The sequence below is a fragment of the Dermacentor albipictus genome, chromosome 3, assembly GCF_038994185.2.
Source record: "Dermacentor albipictus isolate Rhodes 1998 colony chromosome 3, USDA_Dalb.pri_finalv2, whole genome shotgun sequence".
In the NCBI taxonomy this organism is placed as follows: Eukaryota; Metazoa; Arthropoda; class Arachnida; order Ixodida; family Ixodidae; genus Dermacentor; species Dermacentor albipictus.
This window is the reverse complement of record NC_091823.1, coordinates 3998068-4021844: the sequence shown is the minus strand read 5'-3', so window position 1 is coordinate 4021844 and position 23777 is coordinate 3998068. Positions and strand designations below refer to the sequence as shown.

Genomic DNA, 23777 nt, shown 5'->3' with positions numbered 1-23777 from the left:
GAGCTCTGGGGAGGCCGGCGATGGCTTAGCACTACTTTAGCTGTGGAAGATATTGTGCACTGCGAGAACAGCGACTTCAAGCCTGCACGAAGAGTGCCCGTATACCTAGTCATGCCACACATGTTTGCGCAAGGCGACAAGCTCGACCGCCAGCGCCGGATTAATTTTCAGCCTGGAAAGAGCTCGAGTAATGGACTGCAAAGTACCACAGCAGCTAATACATCCTTTTTTTATGACGAAATGACCCATTCTTCCACAGATACATACATGTTTCCTTGGCATATCAGCCAGAACGTGGACTCAGCACCATTTGGTGTCAATGGCAAGAACAGCATTTTCCCGGTGACCAATTGCAATTATTGCACTGTAGCTTTGATAAATAATGATTGTACAAGGATAGTTCCAATAACTCAGACATTGTGACAGTGACCTGGATGCATAGTAGCTCCCTGTTACCAGACAGGACTTTCGTTTTGTATACTTAATACAGATATGACCGGTCAGAAAAAAGAGAATGCTTGGAAGCACACAGATTTAGAGAGGCATCAGAAAAGCACCTAAGCGGCAACTAGTTGTATAGCAGAAATGTCAAGCGTACAGTGTTACAGAATATTTACTCGCCATCATGGCCCTGCGAAAGTCGATGCCCAGCGAAGATGTTGAAAACCGCCACTACGAATGCGGAGGGGGGCCTGCAATGTTTCATTACTTTAGCGCAGTTGTAGAAATGGTAATTTAGGGTAATGACGGTAATGGGAGCAATGGTAATTTTGGCGGCATGCCGCCGCTGGTTGTATTGCAATTTCTGTTTCTCTTCGCCGCTTCTCGATAGTCCTAACTATGCGTGCTGCAACAAGACTGAAATCAGTTGCTCGGCTATTTCTTTATATACGAAAGGCTAGAGACGTCACACCCCAAGTCGCAAGCTGCCTATGTCGCGGCAGCTTGCGAAACAGTCATATCGACCGGGAAACGTATGCGGGGAGCGTTTCGTGCTACGCAGTATCCGGAGCACCTTATCATCAGTTATGTGTTTCCGATGCTTGCTTTGTGCTTGCTCTTTAGTGAAACGAACGCTTTTCTGTATGTTGTATGCGTGATTCCAAATAATGTATGCACTTTTCGCTTCACTTTGCTGAGTGCTTGATATCACTACCTTACCAGGGTACGATCGAGCCATTGCTCCTGCCGTGCGCCACCGCTAGGATCTGCCCACATTTCTGCTAACGGACGTGGACACCATAACATTCTATGGAAACAAGTTATTACTCCAAATTGGCACCACAGAGGCAAGAGCATTTCGAGCTTTTCTTTACACAGCTTTGAGCTGATCGACCGCCGGTAGCTCGCTCTGTGCTCTGGTCAAGTGGTCTAGGAGAACCGATTGCCGGCAAGAACTGCCAGGCTAACAATGGCTGCCACATCAACACAAAGTTACTGTCACCACTAGCACAAGACAACACATAATGATGAGCATCGATAAGCTTATAAGTCAGCACTATGTCCTCACCCTGCCATTGAAATACTCGACCAACTTTTACTTTACAAAGCAGTAGCGCAGTGAAACGGGCAGCTATAGACAGGCGCGCGCTACTTTCCTTTCTGCGCCTTGAATAACATGGCAGGCGTGCGGTCACTCCATCACATGCAAAATTCCAGTCTTCGCTTGCACGAATGCACTTTAATATCTGCCGTAAGTAATTGGAAACAACACAACCAGCTAGTTATCTGATTAGCGCTGGCCGCAAAAATGACGTGGTTGATATCAAACAACGTGGTCGGCACCGGTCCCAGACACGCATGTTCTGCTCGTGCACGCGCGCTAAATTCCGGGCCAAGTTGTGGCACGTGTACAGTTAACGAGGGGCTACCGACGACAAAGGGGGGAGGGGGGGGCACACACGACCGTATCAGCCTCACAAATCTACCGCCGCGACGGCAAGCATATCAAGTGTAAAAGCGAACGTTGGGCTGTTTTATTTGTTATCTTCGTCAAGCACTAGCGCAGCCTAACAGCTATAGGCAGACATCGCGGTAGGTACCGCGGCAGGCACCACACAAATTATTGGCAGGGAATCCACGCGATATGAACGAGAACTGATTGAAGGGTACCATATCCGAAAACATGGTCACCATCAAAGCGTGTACCCTCGTTATCGCTGTCAAAGAAAGAGATAGCTTATTTAGAAAAATATGGTTACTAATGTCATTTTGGGTTTTGTTGATAGTCATCTGGTATGTACGACGCATGCGTGCTCTGGCTGCTCTGCGAACTTCTGTGTGGTTGTTTTCATTAAACTTGTTGCTAGTCCCAGCGTGTGTCTGCCTAATTCTCTCATGGTGTTTGCGTCTTAAAGGCTGGGTTCCACCATTTTTAAAAGTATGTACCAACAGGCCCAGCAACAGACTCTTCTGCGATTTGTTTCTTCTACAATAGGCAGGTTTTTGCATGTGTGTGCGAAGGAAAGGCAACTGACTGCATGCGTCACTGCAATTTCCTTCACGACGTGCAAGGCACGCTTTTTAGCACGTTGCATCAAAACTGGGGCACATCATCCCGGTGTCCTTAGCATGTTTTGCCTTCTAGAGCCTTCGGTTGGCCATTGGACACGCATATGCAAAATTTTAAAGTCCGAAGCTAGAAGAGGGGTTGGCATATGTAAGATTGTCTTCAGTTGCTTTGCTTGAACGGGAAAAAGGACTATCGCTCTTTGGACACACTGCCGCAACACCGTCTTATGGCTGCACAGCTGACTGAAGTTTATTCGAACTCTATGCGACCGAATCTAAACCGCGAGCCGTCGACAGGGCGTCCTGGTGGATCGGTTACATACCTGCAAATTCCGATAGTGCCGCCTGATACTACTAGAAAAGGGACCAAAATTCAGCTTGGAACCCAACATGCCCCATCGCGTCTCTTGGGAACGGTTCATCGTATTGCCAGCAAGGCGTCGTCGGAAGAAAAGGAACGCTGCATATCTGAAGGTGTGGATTCCCTTCTGCATTCTGATGAGAGGCCACGTAGAAGTGGCGAGCACTCACCACGCGCCGTTGTTCGCTATTTTCGCGAGCCGAACCTCAGCCTACTACAGCCTGATAAAGAAGACAGGTTTGTTGTCCTTCCCCGCGAACTTATCTCAGAGAAGGTATGCAAGTGGTTGCAAAGAACTTTAAATAGGTAACCCAAAAACCCGCGAAACTCAAGACAAACGCTATCAAGCTTCTCAGTGTTACGAACTTCAACCGCTGCACCACGATTACGGCTTTGTGGTCCCGTAGCGCTCGTCACCCGTTTCGTGACAGAGCGTTGGTAGCGATGACTCCGAGCCTGGCGTCGATGAGAATAACAAAAGGGACTTTATACATTATATACAGGTTATCATACAGGACATGAACGGGTCGGCACTGGGGCCGAGTGCTCACAACAAACGCGACTGTTCTCGCACGACGACGTCCGGCGAAAACGCGTTACACATCTCACCCCAGTCGGGACGACACTCTCTCCCGGTGGGGTCGGCAGATCCTGTTTTCGAGCGGCGTGTTGCTGCTTTTATAATCCCCGAGGCCCATTGTCACTCAAACGGCCCAATACAAAGTCAGCACACGACGGTCGTCCGAGGGGTCCAACCAGCGACCGCGCTGGCCACCCGGTTCAAAGTTCGCGCGCGCGGTGACCTCCAGGCAAGGGAGGTGCGGCGCCGGGCTGTCGGGCACACGCGGGCACGTCTAAACACGCTGCTTCGCCGAGGCTTCTCCTGCACGAAGGCGCAGCCTCTTGACTTGTGAAGGGAGAATTGTGGCGCTCGCAGGATAGATTCTGCACCTTGCAGATTCGGGATCCGGGCTTGTGGTAATGGCACAACAGCATCCCCGCCCTCAGATAAGGCGCCGGGAAGACGAGCTGCCTCCACGTGGCTCGGATGCCAGGCGCGCACGTTCGTCAGGCTCGTCCAAGTTCACGTCCATTGTCGGGACGCCAGGTAACTTCACGTGCCCAGGTCCAACTCGTCAGGACAGGAGCTCTGCTCACCACGTCGTCGCCAAGGCACCTTGACCAGCTCCGCTCGGGTCGTTCCTAAGACCTTGCTTCTCGCCACTGGTCCCGCTTGGTCGTTCTGCAGCTTGCAAAACCGACCGGCAAAAGGCAACACCCAACACGAACAAGTGCCCTCTGTCTCCCGTCAAACACCAGACAAGGCCATAATTCAAATCAACCTAACTAAATTGTTTTCCCCTTTTTTTTCTCCCGCTGCAACAAGAGGCAGGTGTACGATCTAGCGCACAAGGCTTAAACAATCAGTTTTCAAATTAACAACACACTAAAATAGAAACAATTATTAATCAGCAATAATAATTACAAATAGAATGGTCCCCTTGAAATCGCTTTGGACCGAAAACATACTTCTGAGGAAGCAAATGAGGTCATTCATTTTTCCCGGCGATATTTTCGCGGAATCTGAAGCTGCTTATATTTGCGACCCTGCTTATCCGTGTAGCGGCGGTACAATAAGCCAGGTTCCTTGCCAAATGAAACCCCCTTTTTTTCCACTCCCCGTTTGACGCTCTTCCTCAGATCGGCTAATGAACAAGCTTCCTGTTGCTCGCGAATCAGACTTTTTCTTTCAACTGCAGCCTGCTCCTGCCGGCTGGCGGAAACCGGAGCGAGTGCGGAGCCCGCGTCGCCTAATTGCGGCGTCGAGTCTATATCGCGGCTAGCACTGCACGCGTCACTCCCACTCACTTCCAGGACCCGCTCGTCTAGGCCAGCCTCCGAGCTCTGCCTCTCCCGTGACTGCTCGCCACTCAAGTTACCGTGATCGGTCCGTGTGCCGCACCGCCTTTCGCCTCCCGTCGCTAAGTCAAGTTCCTTCGACAGCGGGCGCGCTTTGGATCGCGTGGGGGCCATGTACGCCACGTCGGCAAAGAATGATTTGCCCTGATCCCTCAGCAGCTGCTCCGAGCTATTTGAGAAGAGGTAGGAAAATTGCTCCGGGAGGGCGGCTGACACAGCGGCTTCGGTGTTAAGTTTCCCAAATTCTCCTTCAATGCTAACCGTTGCGATCGGTAAACAGACACTCTCCTTCTCGGCCACTTGCCGTATCCTAACGCACTCTCCCGTAAAATCACTCGAGGAGACGAAAGACGGGTGAACAACGTCCATAGTTGCTGCAGAGTCCCGCAGTGCTCGGCACTTCTTGCCGTTTACCTTAATTTCCTGCACATAGGGCTCCAATAGACGTATGTTCTTGTGAGTTTCCCGTATCGTTGCAAAAGCAATTCTCTCTGGGCAGCTTGCAGCGATGTGCCCTTGCTTTTTGCAATTGTAGCAGGTTAACGGTCTCCGTTTTTCAAAAGAACGCGTCATTTCGTTTCGCTGTTTCGGACCATCGTCATCATTCTGAGATGCATTCTGTCCATCCCTTACAGTTTCTTTGGGAAGGGACTCGTCGTCCTGAAACTCGCGACGCGTGATTTCCTTCCGTTCGTCGGGCTTCCCGGAAAACACATCTCTTCTATCTGCTTTTTCTACACGCACTGCCTTGCTGTGCAAGCTGCGGCGGGTGTAATACTCTTCCGCTAACTCTGCTGCCTTGTTTAGCTTAACCTCCTTTAGCCTATCTTGCAGCCAGAGCCGGACATCCTCATCAATGCAACGGTAGAACTGCTCCAACGCGATGCATTCGACAATTTTGTCGCGGTCGTCGTAAACCTCTTCGCCCTTCAACCATTCCACCAGGTCGGCTTTTAGACGAAACGCGAAGTCAACATTCGACTCCTTACCCTTTTTTGCGTACCGGAACCTCTGCCGGAAGGCTTCGGGCGACAATTTGTACTTCCGCAGTAGCGCTTCCTTCACATCACTGTAGCTCTCAAACGCCTCTTTCGATAAGCAAGTTATTACGTCTGATGCCTCCCCAGGAAGCAACGCTAACAGATTCTGTGCCCAGAGGGATCGCTCAATGCTATTCCGTTCGCACACGTGCTCAAATTTCACGAGGTATTTGGCCATATCCTCTCCGACGACAAAGGGTGGAAGTTGATCGCGTATTCTTGGAACGTTAGAAGTGAGACTAGGCGCTGGCGAGCTATTTCGGGTCTCCAACTCTTTCATTTTAAGCTCGTGCTCACGAATCTCTCTCCTTTCCTCCATGCAACGTTCCTTCTCCCTCTTTTCCTCCTGTTGCTGTTCTCTCCTTTCCTCCTCTTCGCGACGTTCCTGTTCTCTCCTTTCCTCCCTTTCCCGTCGTTCATTGATATCCGCCCAGGCCTCAGCGGCCTCCTCAGCCGTTACGTCCCCAGTCCTCATGACCTCAAGGATCGCATTCTTTCTTTTGGTTGAGCCCAACTCAATGCCCAACTCCTCACAAATTTCGAGAAGTTCCTTCACCTTGTACTTCTCCATCGTTCACACTGTCCTCCTGCTGTTTACCCTTTTTGAATATACCTGCCGTACGCTACTATAACACTACTAGTAAGACATATGCAAGTATTTCACACACTGCCCTGTTTACCCCCTCAGCATCCCCTGGTTTTCAAAACACTCTTACTAGGCTTGAAACACACAAGGTTATCACAATGCAACACCAAATCCTTCCCTAAGCTACTATAACCTGTGTCAGAGAAAGTCTGGTGTTTGAGGTAAACTTCAGGCACTCACCGCGCCGAGGTAGCTGATGCCGGTCAATCCCGTAGCTGCCATCCAGTGTTACGAACTTCAACCGCTGCACCACGATTACGGCTTTGTGGTCCCGTAGCGCTCGTCACCCGTTTCGTGACAGAGCGTTGGTAGCGATGACTCCGAGCCTGGCGTCGATGAGAATAACAAAAGGGACTTTATACATTATATACAGGTTATCATACAGGACATGAACGGGTCGGCACTGGGGCCGAGTGCTCACAACAAACGCGACTGTTCTCGCACGACGACGTCCGGCGAAAACGCGTTACACATCTCACCCCAGTCGGGACGACACTCTCTCCCGGTGGGGTCGGCAGATCCTGTTTTCGAGCGGCGTGTTGCTGCTTTTATAATCCCCGAGGCCCATTGTCACTCAAACGGCCCAATACAAAGTCAGCACACGACGGTCGTCCGAGGGGTCCAACCAGCGACCGCGCTGGCCACCCGGTTCAAAGTTCGCGCGCGCGGTGACCTCCAGGCAAGGGAGGTGCGGCGCCGGGCTGTCGGGCACACGCGGGCACGTCTAAACACGCTGCTTCGCCGAGGCTTCTCCTGCACGAAGGCGCAGCCTCTTGACTTGTGAAGGGAGAATTGTGGCGCTCGCAGGATAGATTCTGCACCTTGCAGATTCGGGATCCGGGCTTGTGGTAATGGCACAACATCAGTCAGCTTGACATGGGTAAGCTAAAGGAGGTCCGCAAAGCAAAGATGGACAAACTGACTGTCTTCTTTGCAGTTAAGGCCCATATGGTTGACTGCCCGTCTAGAACCATTGTCACGGAGAAGGGAACCTGTCAGCAATCGGTAGGCCTTTACTTGCAACGCTAGCTAAAAACACTCGCTGCAACTGATCCGTTTTCTGCCACTTCTTCGGACTGTGTGGTGAACTTTCTGCTTGAAAAACAGCCCTGTGCCAACACGGCGTGTCCATTTCACTCCATTTTCATTGAGAAATCGCCTGGTGATTACGTTGGCGATGATGATTGGGTGCTCTGAATTTTTTATATTTAATATGTTTTATGTCTCCTCTAGAGCCATGTTTAATATTTTTTGAACATCCATTTAAATTGCCCTTTACGGTGACGAGTGAAGAGTTGCAGTATGAAAACGTAAAATGACTTCCGTTGTTCTATATGGGTGCCACATCTGAGGATTTTGCTCTGCCTAGAAAAGTAGTTATTATGCGTCCGTATAACCATGTTATCGGTATGTCCTCTGAAGCAGCGAACAATGGTGCGCTCCCTCACCACCACCCTTCGGATGGAATGGGGAGGAGAAGAAGCATTGAACTCAAAGAAAGTGCCTTGAGGTACTTCACCATGCCAATACAGGCCATTTACATTTACAAAAAAAAGAATAATGGTCTCACAAATGATTGCTCCAACTTTAGTGCACGAAAGAGAGCGAAGAAGCGAGTTTTGACACCCGTAGAAGTATAACGCAGCAAATGATGCTGCTGTAACTCGCAGTTTCCATGCAGGCTGTGTTGCAGCATTATGACGTCAGATTACACTGCCGCAACCGTATACCCTCTTGGCTAACCGCGAAAGCGGAAACAGTATAACGTGGTGTGAGATACAAAGTTACGGATTACTGGTTAACAAACCTTGCACGTGAGTTGTGTTATATTTGATTGAGAAATGCGGAAGCTAACCTTTCTTCCGTGATCACGATCATTACGTTTCCCAAAAAATTCAGGGCTCTGACCCAAGTTGCTATGCATTTGAAAGGATCGCGCCGTCTCACTTCGGCCTTCACCGACACACGAAAACTCTTACGGGACTCCCCTTAACAGATTCGCAGTAAAGGCGACTAAAGACAGTCACTAAAAGACTCCGAAAAGAGAAAATTGCCATTAAGGTGACTATTGGCTTGCTAAATTGCCAGAACTGGAATGCAATAACTGTATATCTTCGTGGACAGGGTTAATCAAAGCCGCAAAAAATAACAGTCACTTAGGTATCTTTACCTGATTCGAATGCGAAAGCATTAGGACTTGTCTAAGTTACCACCTCAAATTAGAACTCCACCTTAATGCGCCTTGCTCTAATTTGTACCAACTTTAATCCGCCTTAGTCGCCCTTAAGTCACTTTAATCCCCCTTAATGCATTTTTTTTTTAATTGGCTAGTTCCGACGTCGTGGCTGTACACTGTGGGATTTCGCAGTGCGAGCCGCAGCGGGTCGAGTGCCGGGAAGGTGACGTCCTCGCTCGGTCATGTGAGCTTTGGTAAGATTGATTGATAAGAACATTTGGTAACATTGATTGATGGTAACATCATTGATAACAACGGACGACGGATTTTCGGTGTCATGGGGCATGTAATGCTGTCACATCCCGTAACGGGGGCAACATGTGCAGACGTTGTCGCTCATTTGGCCTGTACAGGTTCACGCTGCCGCTTCCATCAAAGTCATGGCGGAGTTTTCGTTGCATCAAGATATGGGAACACTGTGGCAAAACCACCGATAGGCCTCGACTGTTGCGGGTAACAGTGGTAGAAATAGGCCTGCAGAATTTAGGATTTACAGTCTACTGGCGACCTAATAATGATCGCAGCAGTCCTGTCCAACCACTTCATCAAGGAAAAATGAAACACCCTTCCAATCTTAGCAATTACTACAAAGGAAACCCATACAGGTTCCTCGAAATAAAGGCCTCGCAGTTGAAGAAAAATTGCCTTCCTTGTCCGTACTTGAACCCGGAACCACCGCCTTTCCGGGGCAGCCGCTCTACCATCTGAGCTAACCAGGCGGCTAGCAGATGGCAGGGTGAAGTCGAACCCATCAACAACTCGAAGCAAAGGTAAGCGTTTGTCGTAATAACTCTGCGGAAACCCGCAAGGTGGAGAGAAGTAGTTAACCCGATTTGTGGCAATTGCTACGATTAAGTGGATGTCTCATTTTCCCTTTATTAATTCATTCTCTCGACCTTGCGGTTTTCCACAGAACTATTACTTGAATCCCCTACCACTCCAGCTAACTAACATATGTGACTGAGCTCAGGTGCCGCCGTCCCTGAGTACATGTTCATTCAGGCGTTCTGAGGGTAAGCTGCTCTGATACAACAGCATTTTCGGGATTTCACGAACATGTACCCTAGCATTGTTTCACTTGAAGGAACTTATCGTTAGACGTAGGCCTGAATTCTCTTCCCTTGGAAGCGTTCGCCGTCGGCCGTTATACGTTCACTATCATGATTAGCCGACGGCAAACCGTTCCGGTTTACATAGCAAGTCACATACCGGCTCTTTCACCTCTTAGTAAGAGATTGCAGGGGTACGCAGGCCTTTAGCTGGTGCGCCTGCGGTTCTTTAAACGGGCGGTAGTTCCATAGCAGTCAACCAAAAAGATACCTTCGCAGTGCTTGCTGTTTCTAGAAAGTTGCAATCCTTGAGGACAAGAACAGATGGCTGCGCTGTCGCCTGAATGGCAAGTATGAGAGCAGCCGCCATTATTTTCCGCGCAGTAGTCCCGAGGGCGAGCTCTGATGTCTGAAAAGAAGAAGAAAGCATAATTAACCTCCAGCCGTGTTACATATTAACATGAACATGAGTGGCTTATACAGGACAAATTATCTGTATTTAGTCGCCGTTTGTGCTGTGGCCTCTCTGTACGTTCCTGCAATGTCGTGTGGACTGCTTTCTCAGAGGCGATGCGTCGCGGAGGAGTCGCTGCGGCAGCTGGAGACGGCAGCTAGACGATACCGACTGGGATACGCGCTGGGGTTTACGATACCGACTGGGATACGCGCTGGGGTTTACAGCGAACCCATCTCCGATCACCTCCCACTTTTTGTTGCTGCTGACATTGATATAAAACCAGAGCGCGAGATCAAGAAGTATGTTTCTAAAATAGATTATGCCCTACTACGAGAAAATCTATTGGCCATTGACCCCAGTGTAATATACCATGATGACGTCGATACAGAGTTTAGTAACCTAATAGACACGCTTTCGCAAATGGTTACTACCTGCAGCAGAAATATTAGTGTTCGCTCTTACGAAGCACCACTATGCCCTTGGATGACTGAGCCAATCCTCGCCGTTCTAAAAGAGAAGGATTCATGGTACCGTAAGTGGAAGCAACGCAAGGATAATGTTTACTATTCCAAACAATTTAAGAACCTGCGCAATAGATCCGTGTCGATGATGAGGGCACGAAAAAAAGCGTATTACATGCGTCTCGTTGAACAGGCTTCTGGCAATTCACAAAAGGTCTGGAAAATAATAAATGAAGTTGCTGGCAAAGCCAGTTTGCGCCGTGTTCTCCCGGAAGAAATAGATCGCAATACTACAGAAAGATTTAATTCCTTTTTCACCAATATCGGCCCATCATTGGCTGCTCAACTCCCTGAATCACAACAAAATGCTGCATCCAATACAGTTCTCAATACTTTTGTAATGTTTGAAATCGAACCCCATAAAATTTCATCCATTATTCTCAGCTTACCAGGCAATAAATCTGCCGGACTGGACGGAATTTACCCACGCATACTTAAGGAAAACACTGATATCTTGGTACCCATCTTATGCAAACTTTTTAATCATTAATTAAAATGTGCAAAGTACCCCTCTGCACTAAAGATGGCCAAAGTTGTCCCGGTATACAAAGATGGAGACCGATCCAACCCGTCAAGCTACAGACCCATTTCTGTCCTAAGTGTTATTATTAATATTTACGAAAAGATTTTATCCAATAATATTTGCAAATTCTTAGAAAAATATAACCTACTCTGTCAACAGCAACATGGATTTCGAAAACATCATTCAACGGCAACTGCAGTCCTAAGCCTAACTCAATTAATTAATACAGCATTACATGAAAACAAACTGGCCGCTGTTGTATTTGTTGATTTAAAGAAAGCGTTTGATACCGTGGATCACGCTATTATGCTCAACAAATTAAACCGCTATGGATTTCGCGGTGAAGCCTACAGCTTACTTTCCAGCTACATCGAAAACCGTCAACAAGCTGTAGTTATCAATAACATCATATCATCACTTAAATATTTACAGACCGGGGTTCCTCAAGGATCCGTTTTAGGGCCCATGTTATTTTCATTATACTTGAATGATTTGCCGAAGGTCCTAAGTTGCTGTGATATTTTAATGTATGCTGATGACACTGCGATCATTGTAACCGCAGACAACCATGAGGATCTAGAAGCAAAGACAAACGCTGAATTGAAAAAAATTACAAGCTGGTTTTCTACTAACAAGCTTACGATTAATTCAAGCAAAACCAAATATATGGTATTTAGCTCACGAGCAAAAGTCATTGACAGCTTCCAAATTAACATTTTCATTAACGACCACTCACTAGAGCGAACACGGTCATTTAAGTATCTTGGTGTCATTCTAGATGAACATCTTCACTGGGAAAATCAGATTAGCGCCATCTGTTCAAAGTTGGCTTCTGGCTGTTATGCCTTATTACAGGCCCGCGATTGTTTTAACACACATACACTGCGTACCCTTTATTTTGCCCTTATTAACAGTCATCTAACATACTGTGTAGAATCATGGGGTTTAACATACAACACTTACCTTGATCCTATCCGGCGATTACAAAAACGGGCCATCCGAATTATAACACAAAGCAAGTATACTGAACCAAGTAAACCAATTTTCCAGTTATTAAATATCCTTCCTTTTGATCTTTTGCGGTCTTTAAAGATAGCGCTGTGTGTAAATAACATAGTAAAATATAACCAACCTTTCAATGCCTCCCTGTTTCGCTGTCCTTCTCGACTGACGAGAAACCTCACACATAGTAACTTTAATCTGCCACCGAATAATAACATCTACAGTGAAAGATTGGTGCAGTTTTCAGGAGCCAAGGTTTGGAATGCTTTACCCCCAGAAATAAAACAGTCCCACGAAACAAATAAAGCATTAAGAACATACTTTTTGAGCCTTATTTGATCTATGTGACAGTCGTTCGCGGTTTGTGTTTGTTGTACAGTGTTCATTACAGATCTTTATTCATTCTCCTGTAAAATGCATATTATATATATATCATTGTATAGTGTACTTTGGTCTTTCGCCGTGATTTTGGGCTTTCTATTTTACACAAGTGTTGTGTCATTGCCATAGTGTATTTTTGTTTCTGAACCCCACACTAGCCTCTGGCTATGGGTTCAGTCAGTGTCTGATAAGTTGTATGGCAAGAATAGAAATAAAAAAAAATAAAAAGAAAATGAAATGAAAAAAAATTAAATACTGGGATGCTGCGTAGCCAGTTTCATGTTGCGCTTGAGCGCCTTCTTGCCCTAGCGGCAGGACTCGTGTTCCAAAGGTGGATTTGAAGGCGTCGCTCTACGCCGTATACTCATGTGCTCATTCACGGTGTCAGTCAAACTTCTCTGGGAGTTTTCTAAGTATGCGTAAGCATTGTGCCACTTGGTCATCTCCACGCAGCCCGGTGTAATCATCAATGTTATAAAAACTTCATCCGACCAGTATAAACGACAGCTCTGCGGCGACACTAACTGCTGAAGACGGCGCCGCAAGGTGAATTGATAACTCAAGCAAACTATTGCAGGTGGCGGCGCTAGGTGCGCTGATGACGTTCCTACAACTTTAAGCCGTTATCGCTCTTTAGCGCCTAATCCATGCGCGTCGAACCATTATGAACCGTGATCAACCGTACTGCGACGGCTGCGTAGGCAATCTGCGATGGGGACAGAGTGCGCCGAGTGCTGATAGTTTCGTGTGGGCTGTGTTCTTCCCGCTTAGTTCGCGTTGAACCGAGACGTGTGCTATCTTGAAAGTGACTCTGCGATAGAGGCAGAGGGTGGCATAGCTTCGTGAGCGCTGTTTCTCGCCACTTATAGTTCGCGTTGAAGCGACAGGCAGTACGAAGGTGAATTCGCTCTCTGCTGGGGGCCCTACCTTGAAAGCGATTGTATTGCGTGACGGACGGAGGGACGATTTTCCTAACTTGGTAACCATAGGAATGCTCACGCATTTACAAGTGTTTGACCGCAGGGAATAAGCAGCCGTCATTCGCTCTGCCATCGGGGTCCCTGCAGAACGCGCGCGCACCAGCGGCAACGTGTATTGACACCCGTAAGTCTAAGCAACAGACTCCCCCCACACTTTGATCTGCTACTTTGAACTGGGCGTTAATTAATTTCGCCCTAATTAGGTTTCTTTCTTGATCAGTGACCCCTGAGAGCGATTGACCTCGATAGACGTGTTCCTCCACAGAAGTAACCACTACGGTTGCCGGTTCGAGTGGCTTCACTATATTTCAATTAAGTGTCTCTTAATTAACTTAGCCTAATTCAATCTGCCCGAATTAAATTTCCCTTAACTAAAGTCGTCAGCTGCTTCGATTGGCTCACTTGGGCTCCCTTGACTTTTTGGACTATCGTGTGGTCGCGCTAACGCCGCCTCATGAGTCATACAATGCGTTCGCAATAATGAATAATTAGTACTAATCAGCAACAACTGATTACAGCTACTAATCAGCCACTTATAGCTACTCATCGGCAACAGCTGATTAGCAGAGCGCACTGGACGGCCATGGCAGCTGCGGTCCTGGACTAAGGACTATACTGCGCACTCCGGGGGAGCGCAGTAGCGTTTTCAGAGCTGCGTAATGTTGTTTTTTTTATCAATCTGCTATATAAACATTAAAAAACGCATCGTTGAAAACACTTGCTGCGTTCGTAAGTTGCGAAATCGAAGGACCCGAGTACCTTCGCTATGGTGTATGGAATGGAGCAGTGTGTCGTCCGTACGGAAAAACAATGGGAGAACTGGGGACGTTTCTGCGATGACGCCACCAGTAGGACGCTGCGATCGACCGGCGTGCCAAGGGCGCGAAATTTACACACGTTGTGCAAAACTTTCTGCATTTAAAAACTAAAACGTTCTCAAAACACAACTGAAATTCTCATAATTTGCAAAAAAAACATAATACAAACTATTAAGATAGATCAATAACGCCGTCTATGCTTGCATGTTTCCGACCACAGATCATGCAGTGTTCCGATCGTCTACTCAGCCAATGGCTCAGCGTTTCGGTTGCAGAAGACAAACAAACACTCGTCTGCTCGTTCCGTTCGGTAAGCACGCATATGATTTTAATATTTTGAAAGACACTACAATGAAAAGCTCAGAAAGAGCACCTGCACTGTTCCTGGTCGGTTGCACGGGATATCTTTCATTTTGTATCAGCCACAGAAGCGGTCGCCAGGTTTCACTGAAGAAAAAAATACTGCTCTGTGACGAATGTGGCCGCTAACGCGTGCGCACTCTCTCTCGCTCACCCACGCACACGCACGCACACGCACGCGCGCACACACACATGCGCACACGTGCACGCACGCACACACGCGCACACACACACACACACACGCACGCACACACGCGTACGCGCACACCCACACACGCAATACATCTGCAAACCAAGCGCTTGCCGTGCGCATAAAGGATGTGCGAACGCGGCACGAGGGAGGAGGAGAAAAAACTTTATTCTGGTCCTATACAAGATGTTGCCACCTGCCTGGCTAGTCTGATATTGGGACCGGGAGGTCAAGCCTCCTAGCAGGAAAAACCACAGCAAGCAATGGGCGAACTCCAAACGTACATGCATGACCTCCGCGACAACCATCACTACCAATCCAGGAAGCCCTCTGCCGCACCATTAGTTTTCCTCTTGCCAGCAATGAATCCAGGCTGCAGCGGCAGATGACGCTGCAGTAGACCGGCGTGCCCCAGCAGTCCCGGCCGTAATCGCAAAAAGAGGCACATTTTCGCCCCCGGACAACACACTACCCTATTCCAGTACACCATACCTTCGCCAACCCTTGCTCCCGCCCTCTGACGGCGAACCAAGGCACGGGAGCGCCCGCGATATATGACAGAAAGTTAAACAACTGAACCTAGCCTAGCAACGTTGGGCCGAACTGCATCAGGAGCCATATAGAAAAGAGACTAGAACAGAGCACAATAGGAAATGACATAAGCTATATGCTGGAAGGGCAGAAGGTAGCTCAAGTACTAGCCGGACTGATGTATGCAGATGATATTGTACTGCTTGCTGACACCCGAGTAGGGCTACAGGAACTAATGAGCATATGTGGAGAGGAGGGAGAAACATCGGGACTGCAATTCAGTAGAGAGAAGTCTGGGATAATGGTATACAATGAAGAAAGGGGGGAACCATTCGAAATACAAAGCACTAAGATTAATCATGTTGAAAAATGCAAGTATTTGGGCATATAGCTAAACGAGGGCAAAAAGTACTTCGAAGAAGTACTTTTTGCTCTCGTTTAGCCATATGCGCTTCTGCTCATCTCGGCTCATCCCGTTACGGCACAGTCAACTATGATTGAAAAAGTGAAAAGGAACTCAGCGGTAATGAAACACAAGGCACTTTGGAACTATAATAGGTACGAGGTGGTTAGGGGCTAATGGAAAGAGGTTATGGTACCTGGCCTCACATTCGGAAATTCAGTACTGTGCATGAAATCGGAAGTTCAGGCATGCATGGAAACGACACAGAGAAGTGTAGGCAGGTTGGCCTTAGGAGCACACGGGAACACCCCAATCGAGGGAGTGCAGGGAGACATGGGATGGACGTTATTTGAAGGTAGAGAGGCAATAAGTAAACTAAAATTTGAACAGAGACTCCCAACACTGGAGGAAAAAAGGTGGGCAGGAAAAGTGTACAAATATCTGTACATGAAAAGTTTGAACACAAAGTGGACACCCAGAACGAGGAAGCTGAGGAATAGATACGTACAGCCGAGGGAGGGGGTCCAACGTGGTTCTAGTGTGGGAAAGGAGGTGAAGGAGACGGAAAGAAAAATGTGGGAAGAAAGAATGCTCGGAAAGCCAGCGCTATCAATGTATAGGTCACAAAAACAGGAGATTAAGAGAGAGCTCTTATTTGATAACTCGCGGGGCAGCTCACTATTATTCGAGGCTAGGACGGGGGTTTTGAGAACGAAAACATACAGGGATAACTTTGAAGACGTGGACCTTCGGTGCACAGCTTGCGGAGCCGAAATGGAGACCACTGAGCATATAGTGCTGAGATGCACCGACCTTCGCCCGACCCTGGCAGAGGGAACAGTGGCATATATGGAAGGGGCATTAGGTTTTCCCGGGGAACGAGGGCAAATAAACGAGAAAAGAGTGGCAGTAACGAAGAGGAGGCTAGAGGATTGGTGGAGGAAGTCAAGGGATAGATAATACCATAAATCGGAGAGATAATGTTTCCTGTACTGTTTTAGATAGTTATCCTGGGGGGTAGGAGGGGAGTAAAAACTAGGTTAAGACAAAGAAGATATAAAGAAAGGGAAAAAAAGAATAATAATAAAATAGAAAGGGGAGCAAAAGGCTAGGTGGCGCCAGCCGCCGCCCGTTACAAAGGGTATAGCCACCATCCATCCATCCATCCATCCATCCATCCATCCATCCATCCATCCATCCATCCATCCATCCATCCATCCATCCAACAACTCGACCTTGCGACGCACCATTTGGGGGCAGGAGTGCTGTTGTGCCTGGCGATCCCCCGGAACAAAGCATGCTTCACCGGCAAACATGCAGCTGTCTCGGGTGCTATTCACATCTCGTCGTTAAAGGGCCCCTGAAACGGTTCGGACAAATTTTGTAGACGCGTAGGGTACAGCTTAAGTAGAACATTCGCACCACAATTTAAGTGAAGCGTTACGTATTAATGCAGCTAAAAGCGAGTAGAAGTTACCCTCCTACCCAGCCAACTCCTCAACTCGTTCGCCGAGCGAGCGGGGCTAAGCTCCGCCTTCACTGGTCCTGCGTCACGATGCGACGTCACATCGTCCACTTCCAGTTGTTTTGAAGCCCGCCCCCGCCCGCGCGAAACCTCTCCGCTAGCCGCTTGGCTGTCGACCCCAAGCGAGAGCTATCGAAGCAGCGTGCGTTGCGAGCATTCTGTCGTAGCGCCGAACGTGTCTGGTATTCCGTTAGCCACAGGCAAGCTGGTCATATCGGCAAATGACTGGAGGCATAAACTCAAGCTGATGAAGGAACTTTGGCGCAGACGTACGTAAGCGGCCTGATCGGTCTGCACGGTCCAGACACTTGTTGGCGCAGCGCTTAACCAGCCAAACAAAGCGCTAATATTGCTCTAACCAAGTGTAAAACATTTTAAACATTTATAAAAACAACATGTTGATGATTACACTCCTGCGAAAAATACGCACCAGCAGCAAAAAAGAATACGCTTCGTTGCTGCTACTGTGTATGGTTGAGCTCTATGCCACCAGGTGGCTGCACCGTGAAGACCATTCACATTTGCGCTTCTGCTCATCTCGGCTCATCCCGTTACGGCACAGTCAAGCGGCCAGACCCTGTCCCCTTGCGCTTACGTTTGCCCTAATACGGGACTCGCGAAACACTAGTGCGTTGGTAATCTTCCGGTGTAAAGTGACGGCCACAAACGCGCAAATCCTGGCGCCGATCGGATAGCGGCAGTCCGATGCGCAGCAGCCAGTTCGCTCGTACGCTGCCCTGCAGAGGGACACGATGTCGCAGCTTGATATATTGCCAGTCGCTACGTTTGCAGTCCACAAGGCAACAAAGTCGAATCATAGTGCTTGCGAAAAGACTGAGACCAACTCTGACCGCGGAGCTCTCGTCGAAATGGAGTATGTTGTAACACAAGCAGACGACACTTGCTGTGTGCCGGAAGTGCTTAAGTGTACTGAAAAATTGTTCTTGTGCATTCTCTTTCTGCTACTTTCTCTTTACAAAAACAAATTAACTAACATTCCAACTATTACGAAGATCATTTGTTTACCACAAAGTTGGAAAAATTATCGATCACGCGCCCTGGTCAGCCAATCGTATAGCTCGCCCCACTGAGGTCATATGGGTGATTTCGGTCATATGGGTAGGGGCGGCTTAAAATTCCGCCGAGCAGTGCGCTGCGATCGGCAGCGATGCGCATTTTTAAAACCTTATAATAAATTACACGCTTTACGCAGAGCACTTAGATGTGTCAATTAATGATCAGAAGGACCTACTCTAACGACTCAGTACGTTTGTAGAAAATCGTCAAAAGCGTTTCAGGGTCCCTTTCCAGCGTTATCCGAGTCTTACGGACAAACAATTATGTTCCGTATCATCGGCTTTTCCACCACCCAGAGCTGACAGGAGAGACGAGCGCCCGTCCGTACTGCAAGCCCGTACCTGGCGCGGACGGTCACGCGCAAACAATGACAGTTCACTTCAAGACGACAACGCCGCCCTCCGACTACCGCGAAAGCTAGTCTCCCGATCCTAACAGATTGACCGTCACGAAGAGGCCACTAATTGATGAAAAGGTCATTGTCGAGGACTCCCGTGGGAACAGCGTGGACAGCAGGTTCACAGTTTGCCACGTGGCTGTCTCGTATTGTGCAACGTTTGAGACCAGGGAATTCGGCAAAAAGGTGGGTGTCCGGCAAAAAAGGTGGGACGTTGGAGCCGGTGCTTTGTGAACGGTTCACTGTTTGTGATTGGCCAGTGAATGCCCTTGACGAGTGAGAGGGAAATAAACGGGATAGAAAGTGAATCTGGACTGCTGTGAGATGAGGCTCGGACATGGAAAGACTTTAGCATGTAGTGTGCTCCGAGAGTTGGAGACATTTTTGCAAAGCGTTATCACGTACATTTGAATATAAAGCTTTTTCCCATCTCTTGAACGCCGCTCAAGAGTCTTCTTTGTCCTGGCACCTAGCATGGCACCATCCATGGAACCTTCATGGCCGCATGGACACCCGACTACACAACACAACGTAACTTGTACTATCGAACCAATTTCGCCATTCGCTGCTGGTGTGTTTCAAAACTGCGGCTCATCAGCCCTACGGACCCAACTTTGGAGTCACTTGTTCTGCATATATTGCGTACTACTTACCTAAACAGGATGTGCCATCCGCGGCCAAGGTGTATCCCGGAATGTCGCAGTGGCACTTGAAGGACCCGAGCGTGTTCTCACACCGCAGCTTGCAACCTCCATTGTACACCGCACACTCGTTTATATCTGTTAGAAGGAAATTCGTACAGAGGCAGAGGTGAATGAGGTAGGCACACCAGGGTGCGCTATAGGCCAATAATGTTTTCAATATTAATTAAGTTCCAGGGTTTTGCGTGCGAATAAGATGGTGTAATTATGAGGCACACCTTAAGGGGGACTGCGGATAACTATCACCACTTAGTGTTCTTTAAGGCGCCCCTTAAATCTAAGAACACAAACGCTGTTGCATTGCGGCCCATCGAACACAGTTGCCAGGATCGAACTTGTGACCTCAAGTTCCGCAGCGCAGCGCCCTAGCTACAGCGCTACCGCAACAGGAGATGAATGTTTTCGGCTATACCGTGACTGCCTCATTGCTATTCATTCTATATAAGTCGTGCCCTCAAGTGCAGACTTAAACCTAACGCTGGTGTCAGACCCACGTTTCCCTACGAGGCTGGGAAACTCGGTCACCAGAGACACGACGCCTGATCTCAGCTTCACTAGAAATGCGGTGGCCACGTGGTCCAACTTACAGGAGAACTTGGGGAGCGACCACTGCATAATAGAACTCAAGACGGAAATAATAGCAGCTCCTCCCAAAACTTATAAATACACAGACTGGGACCTCTTTAGGAAAATAAGAGGTGAGGATGAGGCAGTCTACGACACGTTCAGTGAACTGCTTGTACAGATTCAGATGGATGTCGAGAAGAAAGTTACAAAGAAAGTTACAAGAAATAGTTACAAATTTTGATGCCCCAGGGATGGACGCAAGGTTAGCGCACCTCCTGGAAGCCAAACGCTCTCTTCTCGAGAGATGGAAGACACAAAGGCTCAATCGCAGGCTACGGAAAAACATCGCGGAGCTCAATAAACTCATTCAGGAGCATTGCTACGAACTTAATAAAGAGCAATGGAGAGACGCCTGCTCGGCAGCGGATGGAAAAATGCGCAAAGGAGGCAAATGCACCCTCTTCAAACATCTCTTAGGAGATGGACAATCCAAATGTAATCATAGACTAGTCATAGACCGATTAATTAATAAGGAAAAAATAGAAGGCATCTCAGAGGCCTCCATATTTCGGAAACTAGCGAACAAATACCTTCCCATTGGCCGAAGCCCGGGTTCTCCCCTCCCTCAGTACGAGGGCGCGCCTGCCCCAGATCTGGACGTCCCATTCTCGGAAGCTGAGATCAGGGAAGTGCTGCACAATTCAAACGGAAGATCTGCCCCAGGCCCCGACGGAGTCACAAACCGGCTCTTAAAAATTTGGACGACAAAGCAACTCAAGCTTTAGTGAAGGAGGTAAATGAGGTATGGGAGGAGGGCGTTGTACAGGAGAGTTGGAAGAAGGCCATAGTGGTCCTAATCTCCAAGCCAGGTAAATCACCCAGCTTGGAGAACCTCCGTCCTATCTCCCTTACTTCTTGCATTAGCAAAGTAGCGGAACATGCAGTGCATAACAGGATATCGAGACATATCGAGCGCAACGAACTATTCCCGTATTATATGGTTGGTTTCAGGTCCTTGCTTTCAACGCAGGATGTCATGCTTCTGCTCAAAACACAGATATTCGACTCTCAAAGCAAAGATGTGAAAGGGGTCCTCGCACTGGATCTATCCAAGGCATGCGATACAATTTCACACGACTGTATCCTTCAGGAGATATCGGCCTTGAACTTAGGAGTTAAATTCTTCTCCTTCGTTGCATCCTTCCTCGAGAGCAGGATGGCGGCCATAAAGTTGAGGCAATCAGTCTCGGAATATTTCACACTCGAAAAACGGGGTACTCCCCAAGGGGCAGTTATCTCACCCCTTCTGTTTAATATAGCAATGCGCAAGATGTTGGAAAGCCTTGCAGCAATTCCTTACGTAGGTCATCCATTATATGCTGACGATATTACAATCTGGTGTCCTGGAGGATCGGAGGCTACTGTCGAACAAGCTCTACAGGAGGCTCTGGATGTTAGCCTTTCTTGAAATCTACGGGACCGGCACTCTCGCTTGAAAAGTCGGAACTCCTGCTGTACAGGCAGGCTAGACGAGGTGCTAGGGGAGACACCCCACTCGATCCGGTGCCCATTAGCGTTCGTACCAGAGATGGGCACACCATCACTAGAGTAGACTATATCAAAATACTAGGGCTTTCAATAAACTCAAAGGGATGCAACGCTACGAGTATAGCCCAACTCACCACAAAAACTAAGAACATTATTAAATTAATTATGAGAGTGTCCAACAAGAAAGGCGGCATAGGCGAGGATATACTCCTTAGGGCTAGCCATGCTTTCCTCATCAGCCATGTCATTTACATAGTCGCAGCCCTCAATTGGACGAAAACGGAAATGGATAAATTCGACACGCTTATGCGCAAGAGTACCAAAAGGGTGATCGGCGTGCCAATCACGGCTAGCACAGAGAAACTCATGACATTGGGAGTACACAACACAACTTCGGAATTAATAGAAGCCCAAAGATCAGCGCAAATTATTAGATTCTCAAACTCCAAAGCAGGCACAAGACTTCTGGATGCGGCAGGCCTCCGTCCTAGCTTCATTCAGGGAAATACCACGCAACTCGATATTCAAACAAGGAACTCATTTATTGTAGACCCTTTTCCAAGAAACGTCCGCCCCCAACACAATAAAGGTCGAAGGTTGGCGAGGGCTAGAAATTTTTTCAAGAACGTATCCGAAACAGAGACCTTTGTTGACGCGGCGCGACACGCCAGTGACAACAAGTTCTCCGTAGCCATAGTCAATTGCAGGGGTGAACTCCTCTCGGCAGCCTCGCTGAAGACCTCCTCGGTCGATGTGGCGGAACAGGCTGCTATAGCTCTCGCATCACTGGACTCAAAACGCACTACGGTGTACACGGCCTCCCGAGCAGCCGTTAGAGCATTCGCATCGGGAGTGATAGCCAAAGAAGCAGCCAGGATTGTAAACGGTAAACACCCCTCTGACATTGTTCACCACATAGTCTGGTTCCCAGCTCAGATGGGACCAGACGTATTACCAGGTCCCCTGAATCCCAATGAGATAGCCCACGACCGTGCGCGGAGTTTCGCATGCCGCGACGGGATGGTGTCTCGGGTGAGCTCGGGAGAGCTCGTCGACCCTAGTCGACCCTAGTCACGGGGGTCGACCCTAGTCGACCCCCGTGATCCGCTAGTTACTTTTCATGTAATCACATCTCGTTACAGAGGGAATAGGCAGAGTTTTCCTTTCCCCCATCATAAGCCCAACAGGCCACAAGCTAGCACTCTCCGCATGCTCCAGACGGGGTCCTACCCCTCTAGGAGCTTTCTCAACATGCTCCACCCGGACATCGATCCCCTCTGCCCAGATTGTGGCACTGAATTTAGCTCATTAAATCGCATGCTCTGGCAGCGCCCTGTGTTACAGGATTTTAGGAAAGAAGAAGACTGGACGAAGGCCATCACAGACCCGAGACAGGACGTCGAGCTCCTGGCTGTCCAGAGGGCCCGTGAACGAGAGGAGAGGCATGGCCTCTCTGTTCCGACATGAGACTAGCCAACGGCTGGGTAGGGACCTGCAGGCCCACGCTTAGCTCCTCAGGACCCCAATAAAGTCTTTTACTACTACTACTACTACTACTACTACTACTACTACTACTACTACTACTACTACTACTACTACTGATAGAAAGCCGAAACTAGAAAGATAGGAGGAAAGATAGAAAGATAGAAAACCGAAGATAGAAACTGATTAAAAGCCGCAAGGCACAGCTACTTAGGTAGTGCACGGTTGCACTACCTAAGGGGGTTCTACAAAAGGGGGTTCACTAAAGCATCGTACGTGTACATGTTACGAAGATAAGCAACCGATTACACGACCAAAACACTAGTCGAGTTTTCTTTTTTCTTGTTGTTTCCTTTATTATTTATGGCCACTAACGTCCAGCTCATTGACTACCCGGTTTCTCCAGTTGAGTGCCATTTATGCGGTTTATCAGAGCGCACTCTATCTGGCTTTTGAACGTCACTAACGGAAATGACAAATAAAAATTCAGCGTACTAGAAGTTACAGCTTGAGTGACATGGTGAAGAAAGATTAGGAAGAACTCGGAAGCA

General features: G+C 48.3%; 1 protein-coding gene across 10 annotated transcripts in view; it reads right to left on the bottom strand.

Annotated features, from left to right (window-relative positions):
- Positions 1-23777, bottom strand: part of LOC139057176 (signal peptide, CUB and EGF-like domain-containing protein 2) — a 208132-nt gene that overhangs the window by 145239 nt on the left and 39116 nt on the right. For 8 of the 10 annotated variants that reach the window (XR_011512612.1, XM_070534974.1, XM_070534973.1 and 5 more), the window contains 2 exons: positions 19582-19707; positions 10035-10172 (listed from right to left, as the gene is read on the bottom strand). Coding sequence is in view for 9 of the 10 variants with exons in the window: in XM_070534974.1 (XP_070391075.1) it covers positions 10035-10172; positions 19582-19707 (264 nt within the window). In the remaining variant the exon portion in view is untranslated. Of the gene's footprint in view, positions 1-10034; positions 10173-17176; positions 17290-19581; positions 19708-23777 lie in introns of those variants that run through there. The other 2 variants (XM_070534980.1, XM_070534976.1) reach the window with 2 other exon arrangements.